Source organism: Caloenas nicobarica, chromosome 7 (assembly GCF_036013445.1).
Source record: "Caloenas nicobarica isolate bCalNic1 chromosome 7, bCalNic1.hap1, whole genome shotgun sequence".
Classification (NCBI taxonomy): Eukaryota; Metazoa; Chordata; class Aves; order Columbiformes; family Columbidae; genus Caloenas; species Caloenas nicobarica.
Genome location: NC_088251.1, coordinates 35346878 through 35369338, shown reverse-complemented (window position 1 = coordinate 35369338; position 22461 = coordinate 35346878). Strand labels below are relative to the sequence as shown.

At 55.9% G+C, this 22461-nt stretch overlaps 2 protein-coding genes across 3 annotated transcripts in view; both read left to right on the top strand.

Annotated features, from left to right (window-relative positions):
- The first annotated feature begins 2597 nt into the window (after positions 1-2597).
- On the top strand, positions 2598-11167 carry CHST3 (carbohydrate sulfotransferase 3). The gene is made up of 3 exons (XM_065639080.1): positions 2598-2880; positions 9002-9213; positions 9364-11167. The coding sequence occupies exons 2-3, from the start codon at positions 9077-9079 to the stop codon at positions 10592-10594; spliced, it is 1368 nt and encodes a 455-aa protein (XP_065495152.1). The 5' UTR covers positions 2598-2880; positions 9002-9076; the 3' UTR covers positions 10595-11167.
- Positions 11168-18025: 6858 nt separating this feature from the next.
- AIFM2 (apoptosis inducing factor mitochondria associated 2) overlaps positions 18026-22461 on the top strand; it is an 8962-nt gene continuing 4526 nt past the window's right edge. For both annotated transcript variants that reach the window (XM_065638421.1, XM_065638420.1), the window contains exons 1-7: positions 18026-18277; positions 19132-19247; positions 19914-20033; positions 20420-20512; positions 20825-20933; positions 21145-21297; positions 22056-22256. In XM_065638421.1, the coding sequence (XP_065494493.1) occupies positions 18103-18277; positions 19132-19247; positions 19914-20033; positions 20420-20512; positions 20825-20933; positions 21145-21297; positions 22056-22256 (967 nt within the window). In that variant the 5' untranslated portion in view covers positions 18026-18102. The remainder of the gene's footprint in view (positions 18278-19131; positions 19248-19913; positions 20034-20419; positions 20513-20824; positions 20934-21144; positions 21298-22055; positions 22257-22461) is intronic.

Sequence of the window (22461 nt, the reverse complement as noted above, 5' to 3'; positions counted from 1 at the left end):
AAACACGGGTGTTTGCGATTCTTATTTTGCAGCTGGCAGGTCGTCCCCCTGCCACGCACCATCATCTCTCCGAGGAACGTGCCGAGAAGCAGCTCAATGCAGCACGGGTGCCTGGCCGTGAAAAGCAGAAGGAAGGCTGCCAACAGGTTTCCAACTTTCTGGGGAGCAAGAAATAAATCTGAAATTAGTCCCTGCGGATTCAGCCTTGAAACAAAGCCAAGGCACCTTCTCCACCTCATAACCCCAGACAACAGACATCCTTCTGCTTTCCGTCGTTTCTGAGCCACATCTTGACCTCCTGGGAAATAAAATCCTGAAGAGCCTCAGGAAGAAGCAGCAAAGAGGAGGAGAACAGAGTTTCCCTTGCACTGCAGCTTCCAGCCCATTTCCAGGTGCCCCGTCACCATGTCCTGCTGCCAGGTGGCACCGGATGGCACTTGAAGGGATGTGAGTACCAAATTTGGCAACATCTAATCTGCAGAAAAATTTCTAGGCAGACACTGCCCCAACACTAACAGAACAACAGCCAGCAAAGGCTTTTTTTAAATCAGAATCCAACCTGGTCACCACCATATCACCAGCTTGGGCTGAGGGCAGAAAAGGAGTGTCAGATGCCTTTATTCCCTGAAAACCCAGAGCATCCTTGTTGCTATAGCAACATGCCCCCCTTTCCTTGCTCCCGATGTCATTCTGGGGACCACATGGCAGGTGTGTGTGTGCATGAGGGAGCGAGGAGAACGGTCTCTGCTATCCCAAGGGGAAGAGGAGTAGGTGACAAAGGGAATGTGATCCCACAGCCAGCCAAGAGTGGGGGAAACACAACTTGACCTCTCCCATCACCTCTCTTGGCAATTTGCAGGGAGGAGAAGGCACTTTGTTCCTCCCTGTGCCAGCTTTATTTATTGATGAAGCAGGAAGGTGATCTCATTCGCAAAAGCATCCTACAAAGGCAGTGACACTGCTAGCGTGGGTGTCCCACTCCACACCAGCCTCTCTCTGCCCTTATCTCCAAGTTATTTACATATTAGGGTTGTATTTTCACCAAGGTCTCCCCTGTTCACAATAAATCCAAGGCAAAATTCCCTGTTTCAATTGAAATAACAAGCAAGAAGCTTAAAAATGTTTCGAAACCACACAAAACTCCTGCAGCATGTAAACAACCAGACTTATCCGCTCTTTTTGTCGTGATTAATCTGACAGCCTACACAGGCTTGATCCTGCAAGCCCCATGTTTGCCTCATTTAGATGGAGTTTGCAAGACTTCGCCCCAGCTCCATCGGCGATGCTGTGGGAGCCAGAGCCACGGCAAGGCCATACCGGAGTTACCGTGCCCGTCTGCAGCCAGGTTGAAGAGTTACTGTTTGCAGGACACCAAAAAAGCAGAAGGCAGCAGGACACACAAAAAGCAGAAGGATGGATGGAGTCCATACCACAAACATTGCGCCCAGGCTTTCCTGTGCTGATGTTTGTGTACAAACCGTGCCACCAGCCCCATGCACCTCTAAGCAACACCACGCACGTCAGCAACACCCTCGCGTTAATATTAATATATGTCTTTACAGATATATGAGTACACACACATATAGGTTTGCACACATCCAGTGTTGCTGCAACACAGTGCTGGCACTCCACACGTAAACCTGAACATATTACCTTCGCTAATAGGAAGCCACTAACGAGCTTATGCAGGTCATCGCACATGAATGCTAAGAAAACTTGCATTTTTTGGCTATGCAACATGCGCAGCAGAAAAACTATGTCAGGAATGTGAAAGAGAGCTGAAACTTTTTATGGGGACTATTTTTTCGGATCTCTCTCTGCCTGCAAAGCCAGATGTCTCTCAGCTCCTCAGCGTCTAATGTTACAGAGCTCGGAGGGAGCTGTACGAATTTCTGCACATAAACCAGATTAGCCATTTTTATACGATCTAATGCTCCAGACCTTAATCCTGTGGGGACAGTGACAGCCAGTGTCCCACAAAGCTCTGGTCTGCTCCCAGTAAGATGCTCTGACTCCCTGCTCTCCCAGGGCACACAGGCGTGTGCTCACCAGCACGGCACACCATGGTGTATGGCCATCGCACAGGGCAAACCCACCCACAGCTCCTGTACCGGGAGAAAACAGAGTTTAGTACTTTGGGGAGGAAAGTCCTGACCCTGAAGCCAGATTTGGCCAGGGGTAAGAAGAAGGAGCCTTCTCACACCTGTGAGGTGGTCATGGAAAAGATGGAGCCGGGTTGCTCACTTGGTGGGAGAGCAGAGAGCTGGGACGAGAGAGGTTCGGAGTAGATAGAGGGAGAAAGCTTTTCCCCAGGAGAACAGGCTGCCTGGAGAGGTTGTGCAGGCTCCATCCTTGGAGGTTTGCAGGATGAAGCCCTGACCAACCTGGTGTGACCCCGCATTGGACAGAAGCCTGGGGCCCGAATCACCCCACGGTGCCCGGGAGGGGACTCACATTGTCCCCGCTGGGGCAATTTCCCGGGGTGTCTGTGCGCTCCCAGCCCCTCATTCCTTCCCAGCCAGCTCCCAGGCGGCCCCTTCTAGCCCGGGACGAGACCTCAGGGCTGGGGCCGGCGACTCCCGGTTTCCAGCCCCGGCGTGTCGGGGGGGCGGAGGGCAGGGAGCGGGGAGGGAGCGGGGAGGCTGGCCCGGGGACCCTGCCCGACTCCGCCCGGGACCCGCGCCCAGGAGCCGGGACCGCTCCCCCCGCCGCCGCCCCGGGAGGGAGGAAGGAAGGAAGGAAGGAGGGAGGGAAGAGGGGAGGGAGGAAAGGAGGGAGGGAGGATGACAGCGCCGTGAAGAAAAGCAGGGGACCCGCTGCCCTCCCTCCTCCCGCACGGCAGGACCAGCGCAGCTCGCCCCGCGGAGCGGCCGCCGCCGGGTAGGTGCAGCGGGGAGCGGGAGCGATGGGGCCGAGACAGGGAGCGCAACCGGGGAGCCAGAGCGATGGGCAGCGGGAGCCCCGGGAACGGGAGCCCCGGGGCGAGGGGGAGGATGGCGGCGGGGCTCGGGCCTTTCCCTCCCGGCGCGGAGGCTTGTTGCGCGAAGTTGGGGGTGCGAAGTGGGGCCACCGCCCCGACAATCCCCCCAAGCCCCGGGGCAGCGGGGAGGCCGGGGGCTCCGCGGCTGCATCCCCCCGCCGGGGCGGCCCCGGGCTCCGCCGGCTCCTTTGTGCTCCCTCCGGCCTCGGCCGCTCCTTTGTCTCGGTGCGGGGCCCCCCGCCGCCCCGCTCCCGCAGCGGGGCAGCCCCGGCGGTGCTTCCCGCCGGCCCGGCAGCCGGATCCCAGCGCCCTGCCTTGGGAGAGAAAGTCCTCCCGGCACATGACTGCCCGAGCAGCTCTCTGGGTTTTGCTTTCTTCATGGGAAAGAAAAAAAAAAAAAAAAAAAAAATCGAAATAAGGGCGAGCTCTCCAGCTGCAACGCTGAGCTTCCACCCGAAGCGAAGTGCGTCTGGGTCAAGAAAAGGAGACTTTCTCACAACCATGCCGGAGTTGCATCATCCGGCCTGTCAGCCCCTACCAGGGAGCAGTGGAAAGTTGTCCTCACCCTTTCCCCTCCTGCCCCGGGCCCGTGGGGCACCCCGGCCCCCGGCCGCCAGGAGCCAGCGGCTTTTCTGCCAAACCCGGGGCACGGCCATCCCGTCAGCACCCTATGGGCCCCAGGCACCCAGACAGGACCTGGCTGGTTACTTGGGGGGGAAAGGGACACCTGGGCAGAGTCCCCACTCAGTGCCTGCGGGGGTTTCCACAGCCACATTTGGGGGAGCTGCCCACATCCTACTGCCTTTGCACCGCGGGACCCAAGCCTGGCTTTAGTCCCCCGGGGAAAAGTGTCTCCTTTTCCACACACAGTCAGCAATTTACGACACCGTGCCAAGACAAGGATTTAACTTTGCAATTTTCCCACATCTGCCATGTTGCTTTGGTGTAAGACTAATTTTTCACACTGCTGGTCTCCCTGCGCTGCCAGGACATGGGCACAGTCTGCATTTTCCCGAGGGCAGCAGGGATTCACTATTCCCCCACCAAACATCTCTTACTGCCAGTCCCTCCCAGAGGGCTACAGACGCCTGTCTCGGGGTGAAAGGGGAGCGGAACAGGGCACAGAGCAAGCAGGGTCCCTGGTTTTTGGGGTGGGTTTGGCAGAGGAGCTCCCAGGCTAGCGGGAAGCATCAGGAAGCAGGAGCACAAGGTGGTGGGAGGGATCGTGGGCTCTGCGCCCCAGAGAAAGGGTGCATTGAAGCCGTGACGGGTATTTGCGGTTCGCAACGTGGCCGGGGGATGACAGCGTGCACAGCGGCCGGCATTGTGCTGCCAGCACTGAGCGAACGGAGCCAGGCGGTCTTCTGGCCCGTCTGGGTGGTCTGCTCTCCAGACCCCCTTGCTGCCTGGCAGGTTGGCGCCTTCAGTCACGTACTTTTGCTGCAGGTGATGCTGTAAAACCCACCCCACCAGCATCCATGGTTTCCAGCAAGTTGGTTTCAAGGTTGTAGTCTTGTTAGCCAGCTCAGCTGGTCCCCACTTGTTCCTGGTCCCGATCAAATCAGGACAACGCAGCCTGATGCACCTGCACATGCACAATTTTAACCCCATGCCCAGCACTGATGTCTCTGAAAGTCCCATCACATTCACCAGGGACTCAGCAGCAGCAGCAGCTCTCCTCTCTCCTGGGTCAGGAGAAAACACGTCTCTTTGGACGCCAACCAAGGTGAGGGAGAGCAAAGACCACCCTGTCCTGGCCACAAAGCCTGAACTGGTCCTGTCACTGGCACTACTGTGCCCAACACCAGCCTCTAAATCCCTTCTGGGCAGTGTTTTTTGGAACACAAGGAGCAAGGACAGCTCATCTGGGTCACCCCAGAGCTCACTGTGCCCCCTCAGGGGGATAATAAACAGTGGACAGAAGACAACTTCGTGCACCTGGCATTTGAGAGCACATGCAATGAAAAACAAGTTGTTTTAAATGATGCTTGTTTGTACCAACGCCCACTGCCACTGCTCCTGAGCATAACCTCCCGTGTCTGCCCTCACCCACGTCCTTCAGCCCTGGGGTGCCCAGTGAAGAGGAGAACAGAGGATCAAGCCAGGGCGGGTTGAAAGACAAAGGGGCAGAGCCAGGAAGGGAATGAGAGGAGGAGAAACAAGCTTGGCTCTCACCTTAGCTTGAAGGACCAAACCCATGGAGAAGCAAACCCCTGGCCATGTCCCCTGAGGGCTGCCCGAGCATGGGATAGCACCTCTGTCCTTCCCACCCCGCCAGGGGACACCGCGGGGGCTGCTGCAGGCGCCAGTGCCCTGTCCCTGCCCCAGCCAGAAAGACTTTGCATTCCCAACTTTCTCCTCCAATGGGCAGTTTCCAGGTCTCAATTTGACGAGGCTTGAGGCTATTCTAGGCAACTTTATAAACATTGTAGGTGGTGACTTTTTTTTTTTCTTCCCCTTTTTTAGCTTGAGTGCACATGTTTTTAAGCAAAAAATACCTGCCCAGACAGCCTCCTTAGCTGCGCCAGGGGGCAAACCAAAGCAGTGCTGCGCTTGTGCCATGCGTTGGAGAAGAGCCAGGGGCAGGATGGAAATTGCTGGGAGATGAAAGGAAAGAGGGAAGCGTCGGTGGCGTGTTTCCCATAGCCAGCCTTGGGAGGAAGTCGGGAGCGGAAATAGTTGATAGAGTAAATACAGAGGGAGCTTGGGGTGGGGGTTTTTTTCCCCAGGTTGCAGACAAAGAGCAGTGAGGAGAGCAGATAAGCCTGTGTGCCTTATCTCTTTGTTGTTCCACCCCTGTGTTTTGCTGGCTTGCGCTGCTGCTGTTAATCTGATGAAGCAAAGCATCGCGGAGGGAATTAATCTGGAGGCAGCCGCAGGTCCCCAGGGGCAGGGATGCAGGAGGGCAGGCGGGGAGCTGGATGGACAGAGGAGGGGTCTCAGGCAGGGAGGGGGCTTGTGAGTAGGTGCTTCACCACCATTCCTCATCCAGGAGCTCAGTCGTTGCCTGTTGAGTCACTGGAGGAAAATGTGACTTCATCCAGTCGCACCTCCAGCTGGCTCTGCCCGCCAGCCCACAGACGGCTTTCCTTTCCTGGATCCCACCCGGTAGGTGTTGGGGGCAGCTGGAGGAAGGGGATGAGAACCACAAGGCTTCATGAAAGACCTTTCCTTTCCCAAAACTGAGCTGAAAACCCCGGCTCTGCTCTGCCCGGTGGGCAGTCCTGCGAAATGCCCTGCGGAAGGGCCACAAGAGCATCCTTCCCTTGCTGCTCTTGCCCTGGGGCTACACTGCCCTTTTCACCCCGCTTAAAACACCGATGGGAACATCCATCCTTTTGAGGAGCCAACTTGCTGCAGCAAACCTGAATGATCTGGCATCTCTGTTACTGTCTGAGTCCTTCCTTCTTGCTGCGGCAGGGCTAAGTTCACTTGCTGGTAATGGCAGATATCCACCCAAGCAGCTTCGCGTGGGAACATCACCCCCACCACCGCTCAAAAGAGAAAGCCCCTTTGCTGGCTTTGACTCAGCTGGGAAATCCACAGAGCCTTTTATCATCTCGACAGAGGGAATTGTAGCCGTCCCTGCTGAAAAGAAAAGCATTTCCAGCCGGAAGGGTGGGAAAAGGCAGGGAGCAGCACTGGGGGAGTTCCCCCCAAGCCACATGTGCTGCCGTCCAGGATGTCTCGGTTTAGTGCTCGTGGAAATCATTCCTCCTTCCTTTGAGATGTGCAGAGTGAGAGGAGAGCATCGGCCAAGCCGCTGCTTGCTGTCGCCAGGGATGATGTCCATCCGTCTGTCCGCTCACACGGGCATCCCCTGGGCGCAGGCGGGAGCAGCATCCCGGCATCTCCCCTCGCACCTCCCATCCCGGCGGGGAGCACGCGGGGCGCACAGAGCCCCTCTGTTCCCCCTCACAAAGGGACGCTTGTGGCTTGCTCGCTGCCCTGGCCCTTGTGGGCCCCAGCAAGGACGAGCTTCAGGATGCTGAGCAGCCCCGGCCAGCCTTGCCGGGTCACCCCCTGTGTCCCCCAGCCTCGCTGGGTCACCCCCCGTGTCCCCCAGCCCTGTGAGGGCCCCCACGCCTGTCGCCACCACCCTGCGGGTCCCCAGGCAGGACATTTGCAGCTGACTGTTTATTTAACAAATTATGTCTGTCCCAAGCCTGTGAATCGGGGGTTTTTTTGCCAGCGCTGCTGGAAATGGCTCTCTGTGTCATCCCTATGAATAATTCCTGGCCTGTGCATCACTTGTGGTCTGAGGACACTAAGAAGGGGGAAAAACCCCAGGCAGGCTTTGCCCAGGGATTTTGCCCAAGCAAACTATGACATTCCATCCCCCCCGCATGCCTGCTCCAGGCAGCGAGGGGACGGTCCCCTGCACCGGGCAGGCAAGGGCAGGGATGCAGAGCACCGCCGCTCCCTGGGATGCCACAAACCCCAAAGTCCTCTGCAGCAGCAAAGCCCAGCGCTGAGAGACGCGGCCACACGCCAAGGGCTTTGTATATTTTACTTCTTCTCCCGGTTGCTCAAATATTCCGACAAGTCCTGTCGTCACAGGGGCACAGAGTGGGACTGAGGAGGGAGGGAACTTGGGGGACGGCGTGGCGAAAGGCACCTGCCCCAGCCGCTGGCTTGTCCCCGAGGAGCAAGGTGCTGACAAACTGAACTAACAGGGCTGTCAAACACACAGACAGGCGTGTGCGTGGGGACGGCGGTGCCGCTGGCTGCGGGGGGGAGCCGGGGGGGGCTCGCCAGGGTCCCTGCATCGCCCCCGAAGCATCAGCTTCCTGGGTGCATGGGCGTGGGTGTCTCTTTTTTGCAGCTTTTGCTGGGAAGGAGATGGCTCAAAGCCAAGTCCCAGGAGCCGAAAGGTTTGTTCGAACCGGGAAACTCTAGCGAGCAACACCAAAAACTGCACATTTTGGCCCCAGACGGCGTTGAGGAGGTTGGAGCGTGACGCAATGCCTGGCAGGGTGCCCCGCTCCACACCCTGCCGAGGGCCCGCGGCTTGGCTGGGGCATCTCCCCTCCGCCAAATGCCGGGGGCCCCCCAAAATACAGGGCTCTGCCGGGTTCCACCCCCCTTCACCCGTGCAAGCCGGGGTCACGCCGGCAGGAGCCAAACCCGATCTAAATAAACTTTTCCTGAGTCACAGAAAGTCTGGCCAAGAAAGCAGGACGAGCAAACAGCATCACCCCTGCGGCCACAGGAACCAGCGCCAGGTCACGGCGCCGGCAAACCCCACGCCTGTAAAACTGCACACGCAACAAGTGCTGGGGACCTGCCACGGGTCCCCAAACTGTAGCTTTGGTCCCCATAGTCTCCACCATGTCCAACTGGGATGTGGGTTTAGCACAACTCAGAGTGGCTCCTGCTATCACCCCGATTTCATCGGCACTGGGAGGAGGAAGGAGAAGAGGAAGGATGCGGGGGGACCTTTTCTGCTGGGGGGGATGCTGAGCCTCGTGGCAGGTTTTGCGTCCTTTGCCGAGCAGCCACACCGTCATTTGGGGCTATTTTTCTTTTGGAAAAAGCCCTCAGAAACATTGGACGCCTCGAGGGGGGCTGGTGGCAGGAGCAGCGTTTTCTGGCCTGACGTTGCTCTCGGAAACCCCCGTGTTTCATTTTCATGGCAGAGCCGCCGCTGCCGTGCTGGGGGAAGGCGGAAACCGCGTGGCCCCGCGCCGGGGCTCTACGTCCCTCCCCAAAAGTAGCTCTTCCCAGAGGCTGGGAGCCACGATGCCCCGTGGATGGGGTTGAGGAGCTGCTCTCACTGCTGGCAGCAGGTTTTTGGCCGGTGGGGAGCACAGGCAGCTGTCGGGGTGGCGGGGATTGGGTTTCAGGGCTGGCAGGGGCGGCTGGTGGCGGCATGGGAAGGGATCCTGTCCGGGAGATGTATTTTGGGAAGGAGGAGGAGCAGCTGATGGGGACTGTGGGCAGCTGCTCCTCATGGTATGGAGGAGCCTCCCCCTTTCTATTGCTCTTGTCAGGGCTTTGCTGACCCTCTTTCTCCCCCAGGCAGGGCAGAGGATGCCGGGGGGTTAGCCCAGGACACCTCCCCGGCGGGCGGGAGGGGCGCCGGTGTCCCCCACCATGGAGATCCGACGTGCTTTGCCCCAGGATGCCCGGGAGTTGCTGCACTGCCTGAAGATGAGGAGCAAGTACGCCATCCTGCTGGTCTTTGTCATCGGCCTCGTCATCATCGAGAAGGAGAACAACTTCATCTCCAGGTAGGGAGTGGGTACCTGAGCCACCACACGATTTTAGCCTCTCTCTCCCCCATGTCCTGAGCTCCTGTGCAGCAGGAGCCCCCCAAAATCTCCCGGCTGGGATGTGGGGGTGGTCCTGCTCCCCTCCAGTCTGGGCTGGTCTCCCCGCAGGGTGTCGGACAAGCTGAAGCAGTCCCCGCAGGCGCTGGCAGAGACCAACAGCACAGAGACCAGCCCGGCGCCGGCCGAGAACGGGTCGCTGGCCTCGCTGCGAGAGCTGGATGCTGCCTTCTCCCAGCTGAGGTCCCGCCTGCACAATGTCACCCTGCAGCTGGCCGGTGACAGGGACCCCGGGCCACGGCGGCACGTGCTGCTGATGGCCACCACCCGCACCGGCTCCTCCTTCGTGGGGGAGTTCTTCAACCAGCAAGGCAGCGTCTTCTACCTCTTCGAGCCCCTCTGGCACATCGAGAGGACGGTGACCTTTGAGCCAGGGGGAGCCAACGCGGTGGGCTCAGCCTTGGTCTACCGGGACGTCCTCAAGCAGCTCCTCCTCTGTGACCTCTACATCTTGGAGAGCTTCATCTCGCCAGCTCCCGAGGGCCACCTGACGCCCTTCATGTTCCGGCGAGGCTCCAGCCGCTCGCTCTGCGAGGAGCCCGTCTGCACGCCCAGCGCCAAGAAGGTCTTTGAGAAATACCACTGCAAGAACCGCCGCTGCGGCCCCCTCAACATCACCCTGGCCGCCGAGGCGTGCCGGCGCAAGCAGCACGTGGCCCTGAAGACGGTGAGAATCCGGCAGCTGGAGTTCCTGCAGCCGCTGGTGGAGGACCCTCGGCTGGATGTGCGCATCATCCAGCTGGTGCGGGACCCCCGCGCCGTCCTGGCCTCTCGCATGGTGGCCTTTTCTGGCAAGTACGAGACCTGGAAGAAGTGGGCATCCGAAGGAGAGGCTCCCCTCCGCGAGGAGGAGGTGCAGCGGCTGCGGGGGAACTGCGAGAGCATCCGTCTGTCGGCCGAGCTGGGGCTGCGGCGGCCGGGCTGGCTGCGGGGTCGCTACATGCTGGTGCGCTACGAGGACGTGGCGCGGGCGCCCTTGCAGAAGGCAGAGGAGATGTACCGCTTCGCCGGGCTGCCCCTCACCTCCCAGGTGGAGGAATGGATTGGCAAAAACACGCAGGCACCTCGAGACGGCAGCGGCGTCTATTCCACCCGCAAGAACTCCTCCGAGCAGTTCGAGAAGTGGCGGTTCAGCATCCCCTTCAAGCTGGCGCAGGTGGTGCAGGACGCCTGCGCCCCGGCCATGCGGCTCTTCGGCTACAAGCTGGCCGGCGACCCCGCCGTGCTGGCCAACCGCTCCTTCAGCTTGCTGGAGGAGGCACAGCCCTCCTGGGTCACGTAACAGCGGGGGGAACGGCGGCAGGGGGGGAACAAGGGGCTGCGGCTGCGCTCCCGGTCGGCCCGGAGGAGACCCAGAGGTCCCTGCTTGCGGAGATGCTCCTCATCACTGCTGGGTGGAAATCGGCTGCCCCGGGAGCCGGAGCATCCCGGCAGAGCCCACCTTGGGCCTCCGCAGAGCCCGAAGTACAGAATTTCTCCAGGAATGGGGAAATCACAAGGGTGGGGGCAGTGGGGAAGAGCCAGGGGTTCGGCACCAGGGCCACCTCCCCAGCTTGGGGGCCGTGCCGAGGAAGAGGAGGGTGAGCAGAGGGCGAGGGGGCAAAGCACCTCCGCCTTGGCCCCCCAGTTAAGAGGAGGAAAGGACAAGACCCCCACGATGCCAGCAAGGACCTGGATCCTAAAGCCTTACCGGTTTAGTGCCTTCAATCACCAGCACAGACTGGGAACTGCCCGGGAGGCGTGCCAGGGCAGGAGTCACCTGCAGAGTCCCGTCCAGCACTTGGGCTGCAATGAAATGAGGTGATTTTGTGGTTTGATGCTCTTCAAAGTTGGTTTGAGAGGGAGTGGGGCTTGGTTTGGGGCGGGGGGGGTGGGGTGCTGTTTTTTGGGTTTTTTTCCTGTGTATTCACATACCAGGGTCACCAGGTGAATTTATTTATTTATTACGTGAAAAAGAGAGGGAGAAGCGGGTCAAGGAGCCAAGCCCAAAAAATCAGAGCAGCACAATCTACCGCAAAGAAATAGACACCAGAGCCGAGGTGGCGGAGGTTGGATTTCAGCCGGAGATCACCAAAGTGCCCCCAGGAGAGCCCCCAGGGACCGATGGGCTATAACCCCCCCAGATCCCTGGCGGAACGTGGCTGGTGCCGGGGCTGCACCCACCCCGCACCAGAGCGACTGCGAAACTTGGTACCTGCTGGGAGACGGTCGGACTTATTTAATTAAAACCAAAATACAAAGGCGCAGAGGCCAGAGCATCTCCTGTTTCCTTGGTATTTGTGTGCGTCCCCTGGCCAGGGGGAACCCCATGGATATTTGCTCGGAGGTGACCGATACCTGGTAGAGACACAGGGAGTTTCGGGGTGTTGGCAACGTGCAGACCTTCACCCAGCAGCAGCCTCGTGCTGAGCTGTCCCCTCCAATTCACATTTAATGGATTAAAATGCCTATTTTTAGCCCACTTTGCCACACATCCTTTTACTCCCCATGTATTTTGGGTTATGGCAGCCAGCGAAGGAGAAGCCAGACATTTTGGTGGAGGTGAGCGGTTGTCCCCACCAAAGACTTGCTGGGGAGACCCGAGGGGTCCCTGCTGTCCCCCAGGCATGGCCAGCAGCCCCACATCGCCTCTCCCGAGCCAAATCTATTGGCTGAAAGCAAAATAAATAAGTACAAGTCAGGCGGTGGTGGCGGCCGGCCACAGCTGGGCTGCGTTTCTGCTGGCAGAAAGCTGCCGGGAGGAACGCGCCGGGGCTCCGGTGACGAGCCGCGGCTGGGGCGAGCTCACAAAAGCCACGTTTTTGACCCAAGAGGGAGAACAGAGGCGGCATTGAGGAGCGCGGGGCCGGCCGGCGGGGAGCTGCCATGCCGGAGCCCTGGGCGGTCGCCCGCCCGTGCCGGCTCGAGAGGTTTTCTGAGCGTGGCCGCCTCGCTCACCGGGGAGCATCTGGCCTCAAGGTGTGAATTCGGGGTGCTCAACGCCAGCTGGCTGGGGAGAGGGTGCAAAAGTGCAGAGGGGGCGATAGCCTCGTAACTCGCAGGCGACGGAGAGCCGGCAGCCCCCTGCCTGTCTCGCAGGCAGCCCTGGGTTTGCCGAGTGAATCGGGTTTTGTTTGGAGGCTTCCCGCTGGGAAAGCAGCGGGGTCGGCGGGGTCGGCTGGATACCCCGCAGCTGCGGGCTTCCTTCAGGCTCCCTGGCCTTTTCATCACAGCTGTAGCCCTCGAGAGGCTGGAAGAGCATGAACATCCCTCCCTTCACTCTCCTCTGCAGAGCTGCTCTGCCCCTGGGCTGGCCTGGAGGCTGCGGGGGACCTGTTTGTCCCCCCGCTGACAATGTCCCTGCCATAAAACCAAAGGAGACTTGTCCCAGCTGCACCTCTTCTTGGCCTCAGTGTAGGAGCGAAAAACGTCCCTCACAAACACAGAAAATAAACAGATAATTCAGGACTTAGCAATAAATGTCATTAAACTCGTTGCGGAGTAATCGCTCCCAAGGAGGCTGTGTGTCTGGATAGCAGCTATCTCTGCAAAACCCGAGGACGAGCGTGTTCATCTTCTTCTGTATCAGCAGCTTGGTGCAGCACATTCCCTCTGCCCGCAGACGTTGCCTGCACATCGTCCTGCCACAGCCCCGGCAGCATTGTGCAGCCCTCCGGCTGCGACACTCGAGGCTGCGCTGCCGGGAAACGGTATTTTTGTGTCTTCCAGGGGTGCAGTGGAGGATCGTTCTCTGCTACACAGACCGCATTGCTCTGGGGCTCCCTGTTTTGCCAGGTGATCCGATCACCACCGCACACCTCAGGGTTCTCTGCTGTTGCAAGGGTGGAATCAGGTCAGTCCAGGGCAAAGAATTGCCTGGAAAAACCAATTTAAGCCAGTTACTGGCTGCTTCTAAACATCAAAACTTGTGATTTTATACCTTATAAATAGAATTTACTTTTTGCGAAAAACAACAAGAACCCTTTTAATTTATTCTGTCCCCAACAAAACTCATTTTTCATCTCCAGTTTTTCAGTGACACCAGCTTGAGGAGACCAGCTGTTGTCCACTTCCCATAAACCACAGCATCAAAGTCACCTTATTTTGGTCAGGCTGGACCAGCCCATCATTTGTATTTATAGGTAGCACCCATGTACGTACCAGCTGGTTAGAGATCCCACCCAGAAAAGAGATTTGGGAACATCCAAAAGGTGAAATGTGTTGGTCTCTGTGACTCACCTGATTTTTGTATCTGAACGAAGTGGCTCTGTGCCGAGCTGCTCGCCAGCTCCTCTTCCCCTGCCTGGCACAGCTCAGTGAATGTCCCACTTCCCATCCAACCTGCTGCCTTGGCTGGGATGAATTTGCCAGGCAGGTGCAACAAGAAGCTTCATCAGCTTTATCCAGCTCAGCTGGCTGGTTATAAGGATTGGAAAGACCTCTCCAGCAAGGCTCTGCTTGGGCAGCAGAGGAGCCACGTCTCAGAGGTACCTTTCTCTTGTGGGACAACACGGAGATGGGTGTTGTGGCATTAACCCTCGTGGGTGGTAGAGAAGCAGGAGAGATGTCAGTGGCTGGGGTTTCCTCAACAAAAGGGAGAGGACTTGGGCAAGCTCCTTTGCTCTTGGGGTCGGTTTTGAGAAATAAACAGCATTCAGTCCCAAACTGTGGGGAGTTTTCTCCCCCTCTACTCCCCAAAAATGTCATCACAGTGAAAGTACAGCATATAATAAAACTGTGTCCCTAAAAAAAAATCAGTCTCACAGACAGGCAGCCTTTGTCCGAAGGTGTAATTACAGGATAAATATGGGATGCAGACCAAGAAATGCGGTCTGCTCAGGCATGCAGTCTCTTAAAAAAACACAACAGAAAACAAGGCTGTCATTTAATGCTGAAATGTCCACGTGTACTGCAGCCCCCCATCCCTCGCTGGCCTGCGGGTCCCCCCACCGAGCTGGGGTCCGGGCAGACAAGCCGTAGTGATGCTCCAGCTCCCTGTGGAACCACACTGAGCCCCACAATGGGGCGAAGGGCAAGGGGGGGTCTGGCCTCCAGGAGAAGGCATTGGGGCTGGGTGAGGGCACAGGTCTGTTCGGACGATGCATTTTCCTCCAGCCCTGGCACAGAAATCCCATCTGATAGCGCTGCAAGGGGACACGGGGGATTAGCTCATCCAATCCCATTAAATGGAGCTGGAGCAAGTGAGGAGAAGGGGATGGGGGGTCAGGACAGTTGGCGGAGCAGCCAAGAGTTCTGAGGTTTGGGACAAACCTTGTGCCGAGCTAGAAAAAGGCCTTTTTATGCATTTTTGTGGGCCAGCCTGGTCGCTCGGCTTCATGGCCCAGCAGACATCCACTGTGCCAACTGCTGGGAGCAGTTTGCCACCTGGGCCATGCATTAAACATCACAGTGTCTAAGGTGGCAGAAAAGCAGCGGGATGTACCTGCCGTCCAAAGTCAAGTCTGGATTAGACCGGCGGAGGGAAGCATTAACCTGAGAGATCCCTTTTAGAGGGGAACAGCACATACACGGTTTATTAAAGCTCTCACTGGTGCTACATCATCTCATGTCACCTGCAATAACCCTGAAGAGAAGCAGGCTTTGGCTGGTGGCCCCATCCCACAGGACACGTGTCCTCTCACTGCTGTGGGTGACTTGAAGCAGATGTCTCACTGGTGACAATAAGCATTAGCACAATGTGCCTGAATTTCCCCAAAAACACAGCTGTGGCAGACTGAGCAGGTGAGCCTGGAGGCAGCGTATCTGCAAGCACTGACCTGGCCAGGTTAGAGAGGGGATAGGAGCAGCCTTGGGTTGGAGAAAGAAAGGATGGAGTTGTTTTGATTTTTTTTTTTCCTTCATTTATTCGCTTGTTTTAAGACAAACCAAGTGCTTTTAGGAGCTGTTTTATTTCTGAAAGCTTGAATTCCTTAAAAAGAGGATTTTTTTTTTTTGTATTGGTGTAGATGGAGGAAGATCAAAGCTGCATCTGCCGTGGTCCTTGCTGCAGGCTCCCTGTGTGGCATGTCTGAACACAGGTACTTTCTTGCTCTTAGGTGCTGTCTCTTGCTGTGGCTTCCCCAATGTGTGCTTTTTCTCCCCCATCCATGCCTTTCCTCCTCTAGAGAAGGAGCAGAGCAAAGCCTGGCAGTGGCTGGAGCAAGGCGAGCAGGAGGTGCCCATCCTGGGGAATAAACCTTCCCCCTGGCTGGCACAGAGAGAACTGAGCTGCTTTGGTCTTGAGAGGAGCTGCGTGTTCCTTCGTGGCTTCCCAATGTGTCTGGCACTGCACGGGAGTCACGGCTTTGTGGGCTTAAATGGGAGCAATTAGCCCCTGTGGAATTGTGCACTGGTCGGCGGTGTGTTTTCTTTCTGTCCTGTGACATTTTTGATGGGAATCTGGAGGGTGTCCAGGAAAAAATGTTCATGCTCAGCTAGAAATGATGGGCTGGAGCGAGCCGGGGCTGAGGCCATGCAGGCAGCGCAGGTGACAAGGGGTGGTTGTCGCCGTCCGCGCTGGCCTCAGCTCAGCACAGCTCCCCCTTCCCTTGCTGCTTGTTTTGTATTTCCCTTTATTTGCCTCTCCTTCCCCCCACCCCTTGCTTTGCCCAAGCCCCGAGGCCTCTCCGTGTGCAGTAGGATGGGAAGGGGATGCTGGGCACTCCTCTGACATCCGCTTTCTGGCTCTGAACAGCTACTTATCCCTCATGCTGTTTTGCAAAGCTACAATTAATTTGAACTTGATTTGCTTTGCAAAAGCCAACCTAATAGGTACTTTTGCAGAAGCACAGAAGAGGCATTTGCCTGTAACTCTGGTCCAGCCACATTCCCCCTTGTGCTGCCTGAGCCGACAGCTGGCCCTAGCTTCCCCGTGTGCCTCTGCTGTACAGATCACCAGCAGAAGACAAAACCCTCTGTGAAGGTGACCAGCTCTTACTGCAGCATCTGTTTTCAGATGGCCGGAGGAATATCATCAAAACAATGTATTTGCCAATGCTGAGCGCGCATCTGCACACAGAAAGGTCCCTTCAACCACAGTTTTGAGCATTTGGAGTTTCTTCCTGTTAGCCTGGGGCTGGGTGTGAGGTTTTCACAAAAGCTCCTTTTACCTTTCCCTGTTTGCTTTGGGTGCTCTTTTTGCCAGTGACCTTGTCTTGCTTGTTGGTGCATCTCCAGCTTGCCAGCCCAGAGGTTTTTTTACCTTTTTTTTTTTTTTAAAAGATCATCTCGATCTTCTGGTGTACAACTGGATTCACCTGGTGATCCCCTCTCAGCCTTCTCCAGGCTGAACAGACCCAGCTCTCAGCCTTTCTTCATAAGAAAGATAGTCCAGACCCCTAACCTTCCCCAGACTCATGAAAATTATTTTTCCTCACTGAAGGTTTTAGCGTCCTCCAGCTGAGCCCTGAGTAACAAAAAGCACAAACCTGCCCTCAGTTTATTTCAGCTGAGGCCGTGGACTTTCCTGCCAAGGAACCTTCCTGTTGGATGTTCCATCCCTCCTCTCTCAGCTCCTTTCCAGGCTGAAGAGTCCCCTTGTGTGGAGCAGGAACACCCCCCAATGCATTCAACCCCTTTGTCACCCTCTTCTCTGCTCCCCGAGCCCTTCCTGTGATGGAGAGGAGGGTGTTCGGGTGTCCAGCACCACACGCTGGACTTGGACACCCATGTCCCATGTCCCCACGGCCGAGCCGGCTGCACCCTCTGGTGGCAACCCTGACTCCAGGCCCTGCTTTTCCTGGGGAAAAAAAAAAGATGTAATTCCTTCTTCCATCTCCCACCCGAGGAGTTTTGCTCAGGACCCCGGTGGGAAGGGTCTTCGGCACCAGGCTGGAGGAGGAATGAGGAGCAGAGGGAACCTTCAAACCATGAAGGGAAGGGGAGCGCGGGGACAGCTCTGCCAGCTCACAACACCGCAGTGTGTGCAGCAGCTATATTTATCTACATGGCCAGCAACTATATTTATCTGGAATGCCACAGGAGCCGAAAGTCTTGGGGGTTACTTCCGTGCTGCGGAAGAACACGATCTGAATGTCCTTTTTACTGTAAAGCCCATTCTCTGCTCCCTGCTCCCCTTCTCCAAGGGCCATCCTTCGGCTGTGTTATTCGCCCAGCCTGCACCCTCAGCCAGTTTATGGGTTTCCTGACAAGCCCCTCCAAGCCACAGTGGCTGCAGACTGAGAAATGTGAAACTAGGGGACAGCAAGAGCAGAGCCCGCTCTGCTGCCAGCCCCCGGCTGCCCCCCCAAAACGGGGTGTCTAGCCAACATTCATAGCTGACAAAGGACGAGCCAAGGGGGATGGACAAACTTTCCGAAACAAAACAAAACGAAAGTCTCCTTTTCTGTTTGTTGGGGCTTTTTTGAAAAGATGAGCTCATGACCTTTAAATGCTGGAGTGTGGCAGGACTGACCGCACATCCTCGGCATGAGCAGAGCCTCTTGCCTCGCACAGCATCCCTGCCTGCTGCCAGGCTGCAGCTGCGCTCCCCGAGCTCAGCTGGGGCAGTTCCCCCGGGCTTTGGGTGTTTCCCTTGGTTCGTAAGATCCTTTCTCCACGTGAGAGAACGTAAGGAAGGTGAAAAGTGAAATATTCTGTACTTTGGCGCTCAGATCTTGCAAAACCCAACCCCTCCCTGCAGCTTCCCGGCTGCTGCAGCCGATCAGCCGGTAGTGGAGCCGCCCCCGCGGCTGGGGAGGCGGAGGCTGGAGTGCAATGACCCGGCGGCTACCGGGGGCGGGATGTTCCCGGAGGGGCTGGCCCGGGCTCGGCCCGCCCTCCCCGGGTGCAGGCAGCGGGTAGAGCCGGAGGATGGGGTCCAGCCTGTCCGTGGACGATTCGGTGCGAGTGGTGGTGGTCGGGGGAGGCTTCGGGGGCACGGCGGCCGCCAGTTTGCTCCAGTCCCGGGCCGTCCCCTTCGTGCTGGTGGACGTGAGAGACGCTTTCCATCACAACGTGGCCGCCCTCCGCGCCGCCGTGGCCAGCGGTAAGGGCCCTGCCCCGGCGGGGGTCCCCTCTCTTAGCACCCCCCGGTGACGGCAGCAGCTCGGAGGTACTCGGGAATAGCAAGGAACGGGGTAGGGAAATTGCCTCCTCCACCTGAGTGACGGCGAAAGACCTGACGTTTTCCACCTGGAAGACAAATACTTGGCTCCGGGAGGACCCACAGACCATCTGTGTTAAGCTAATTGCATGTCCGCTGGCAACACTGAGCAAAAACTACTGGGATGGTCTTTTTTTAAATTATTATTTTGAGAATTTATAAGGTGACTAAGCTAAACCCAGCAGCAGCTGGAAGGGCTGAATTAATGCCTTACTGTATCTGACATTTGAAATGCCAAGCAGCTTAGCAGTGAGGCCCTGCATGATAAAATTCAGGCTTGTCTGGGATCTTACTGGGGAGACTGGGCTAACCCCATTTCCCCAGTCACTGGGGATTTAGGGGGAAAACCCTGTGTTCAAGGCTGGGAACAAGCATCAAAAGGATGTCAAAAGTGCGGGGCAGATAACAGGACAAAAAGCCTCTGACATCCTGCCTGAAAGGCCCCAGGCCACAGTAGAGCACTTACTGGCAAACCAGTACAAGGAAATTCTGTATGGGAAGCAGAGACAAAGCAATCTAGCCGAGGGTGTCACCTGGCCTCTGAAGAGCTGATCTGGTCACCAAATGCGAGGCAAAGGTCCCGAAGCTCATTGCTGGGCAGAGATAACGCCCAGCAGAGGCCCTGGATGGATACAATGCTTTTGTCTGAGCAAGGATGGTGTGAGAGGGGAAGGGACGTGGGGTTTGTCAGCCTCCGCAGAAGGAGATTGCTTCCCTGTTGTCTCCTCTTGCCGCAGGATTTGCCAGGAAGACTTTCATCTCCTACTCCGTCACCTTTGGGGACAGCTTCCGACAAGGCGAAGTTGTTGGCGTAGACCCTGGGAGGCAACAAGTCTTGCTCAGCGATGGTGAGGTGGGTGATGCAATTACTTGGACCTCAAGCTGGATAAGAGCTGGGGATGCTGTTCAGTTGTGGCAAACACCCTACAGTGCAGGTCAGGGAAAGACCGTAGTGTTTAATCATCCTGAAGAGCTTGGCAGCACAGACCGTCTTACCCTGCGTGCATCCCTTCTAGCCAAGTGACGTGGCCTAGAGGTGTGTTGGGATGTGGGTGGGCACTGAATACCGCACCCCATCTAGTGCTCTTAAAGCTGGATTTAGAGCTCAACAATTAACCCTGAGGCTCGAGGTCCTTATCTAACTGCAGGAAGAAACAAGGGCAGCAGCTCAGCAGGCAGAAACTCAGGCAGAGTTCAGAAGAAGGTGAAGGGGAGTTAGTCTCAGGAGAGAGCTGTGATAGTGTCTGGTATAAATACCAGGTTATTTCCTGTAAGCTTCTGATAGCTTCTTCAGAGCACTCAGCTCCTCTGAAGATTGGTGCTTCTCTCAGACCCTGAGCAAGGCACCTGGGCCAGGCCTCTTCCTAAACTCACTTTCTGACAGTAGCAAGTACTTTCCTAATCATCAGTGGGGGCTGGAAGAGGGGGAATGAGCAAATAGTACGTAGGAGGCAACAACTGTATTCTAGGCTCTGTTTTTAAGAGGTCTAATGTCCTATTCCACCTTCTGCCCACCCAGGAGCTTCACTACTCCCATCTCATTCTTGCAACAGGCAGTGATGGGCCATTCCCTGGGAAGTTCAACAAAGTCATTGACATGGAAAGCGCCATCCAGACCTATGAAGACATGGTTAAGGAGGTGAGGAACTTAAGGAAGTGTTGCCTGCCTTTGTTCAGCTTCCCTGTCCAAGACACCACTACGGGTACCTGGAGCCATCAGTGTCTAAGAACAAGAGACCATGATGCCTGCAGGGCCAGGCCAGGACAAGGAGCATGTGCTGGCTCACCCCAGGGGAAGGTCAGGTACCTGCAAAGGGGAACCCTGAAATGCTCAACAGTGTTGCAGCATACACAGGAAGAGCATACAGGGTTTTTATTTTTTGTTTCCTCTTAACAAACTAGGTGGCTTATTGCTGTTGGGTCAGTACTGTATCTCAGAAAGGTCTGTTCACAGAGTGGCTGAAGGTATCTAACCTCCTGCACATAGCAGTTCTCTTCTAATGTGAGTTTCTTCTTTACTTCAAGATTGAGAAATCTGAGCGCATCCTGGTAGTGGGAGGTGGTGCTGCTGGAGTGGAGATGGCTGCAGAGATCAAAACAGAGTACCCAGCCAAAGAGGTAGCAGCATATTAACTACAATAAACTTAATCTTTGTTTCTGAGCCCATTCTTCTGTGATGGTCCTGCTGGAGGTATGTGATATCACTGCACATCAGGAGTCTCCATGCAACGGCAGCCTTCACCCCTACTGCCTGCTTTTCTGAGAGCACCCTATAGCACATCACCAGCAATTATTGGCACTAGATGTCTTTTGCTGTCTCATTCTCCTTGGGCAGTAAGCGGGGTGGAAGGAAGCTAGCTAGAGCTGCTCCCATGCGGCGAGTCCTGTCCCGTTCCTCTGTCCTCATGTTTGCTGTGTTGTCCCCAACAGGTCATTCTCATTCACTCAAAAGTCGTGCTAGCTGATGTGGAGCTGCTACATAGCGTCCGCCAGGAGGCAAAAGAGATTCTCCTCAGAAAAGGAGTGCGCCTCCTATTAGGTACGTACTTAACAGTGCCCCTGAAGATCTAGATTCTGAAGCTCTATCAACTGCTCTTCCTTTAGCCAAAGCACCTCTTTCCGACGTCCTCTTTCTGACTTCTTTGACTAAGCGTGGCTCCCTTGAGTTCCCGTTTCTCTAGATACATCTGAACTAGCTGGAAATGGCAGCCTAGTCAAGGTTTGTGAACCAGGGCCCTCTGTCGCAACAGGTGAAAGGGTCAGCAATGTGGAAAGCCTCACACCAAACCGGTTCCAGAAGGACATGGTAGTAAGGACAGAAAAGGGCACCGAGGTGATTGTTGACATGGTGGTCCTGTGCACAGGGATAAAGATTAATTCTTCAGCATATGCTGCTGCATTTGGTAAGTGAAAAAACACTGCGGGGTGGAGGGAGAGGCAGCATAGTGCTTCAATGTCTTGTACTTAAGTACTGTGAGGTTAGGAATCAACCTCATACAACCTGCAGTTGTTATTCCAGGATACAGCAAATGCTCTGACATCACATTAAATACTTAACTCTGAAATGTGAACTCCGGAAACTTACAGACCATAGATCACGTGGCCAATGGTCTTCTCCAGCTCCTTCTGCTAATACCTCCGAGGAACCTTGGTGTCCTAGTTCAGCATGAGGCAGATGACACCAGTTGATGGTAACTGCTGCTGTCAAGGCCAGGATTTCATCCTAGATATAAGCTGACTGAGTTCTGTGCAAAAATAGGCTCAGCACATTCAGCATTCTTGTTGAACTATCAGCGTCACAGGGCATTCAGCCGATCCGTTATTCAGTAATACACTGTCAGTCTGACTCCTCTTACAGCCCAGTTTCAGTTATGGCACCACAACTATGGAGCAGTCTCTTTCTCAGGCTGTGTACGCTAGCTCTTACTGTTTCTTGATGTTTCTACTGAAATATCAAATGATGATTCATTGCACGAGACTGCAGTAAATAACTACAGCAAGGCAAAAAGCATCTCTTCCCTGACATGCAGGAAAAAGGATGAAAAAACAACGCTGTACTTTGTGTCAATTACGTGTTTGATAACATCACCTGCATTTTTGAGGTCTCAGGCCACAGTGAGCACCACAAAACTCTTTCTGCAAACTTTGTTTGGCAAAACAGGGGACAAACTGGCAAGTAACAGCGCTTTGAAAGTTAACAAGCACCTCCAGCTGGAAGGCTATGACAACATCTATGCCATTGGGGACTGCGCAGATCTGAAAGAACCGAAGATGGCCTACCACGCTGGGCTTCACGCCAATGTTGCCGTGACAAATATCATCAACAGCCTGACACATAAGCCTCTTAAAACCTACGAACCAGGTAAGGTATTCTGCCTTAGTTGTCAGGCTGCTTTCCTGTAGGGAACAGCTGTTAAATGTGCACACATCAGAACATGCACAGGACACCAATTAGAAGTGAGGGAACCCACAAATGGGGTTGACTGTATAAGTTTATATCTCAAACTTCATCTTAGTTCTTGCCAAAGAAACTGGAGAAGTTAATTACCTGTGTCAGTCTATGGACA

Bases quoted from the DNA above. Each gene is read 5' to 3' on its own strand.
- CHST3 (XM_065639080.1), top strand. From the start codon at position 9,077: ATGGAGATCCGACGTGCTTTGCCCCAGGATGCCCGGGAGTTGCTGCAC. The intron at 9,214-9,363 runs GTAGGGAGTGGG...GTCTCCCCGCAG, and splicing joins GAGAACAACTTCATCTCCAG to GGTGTCGGACAAGCTGAAGC.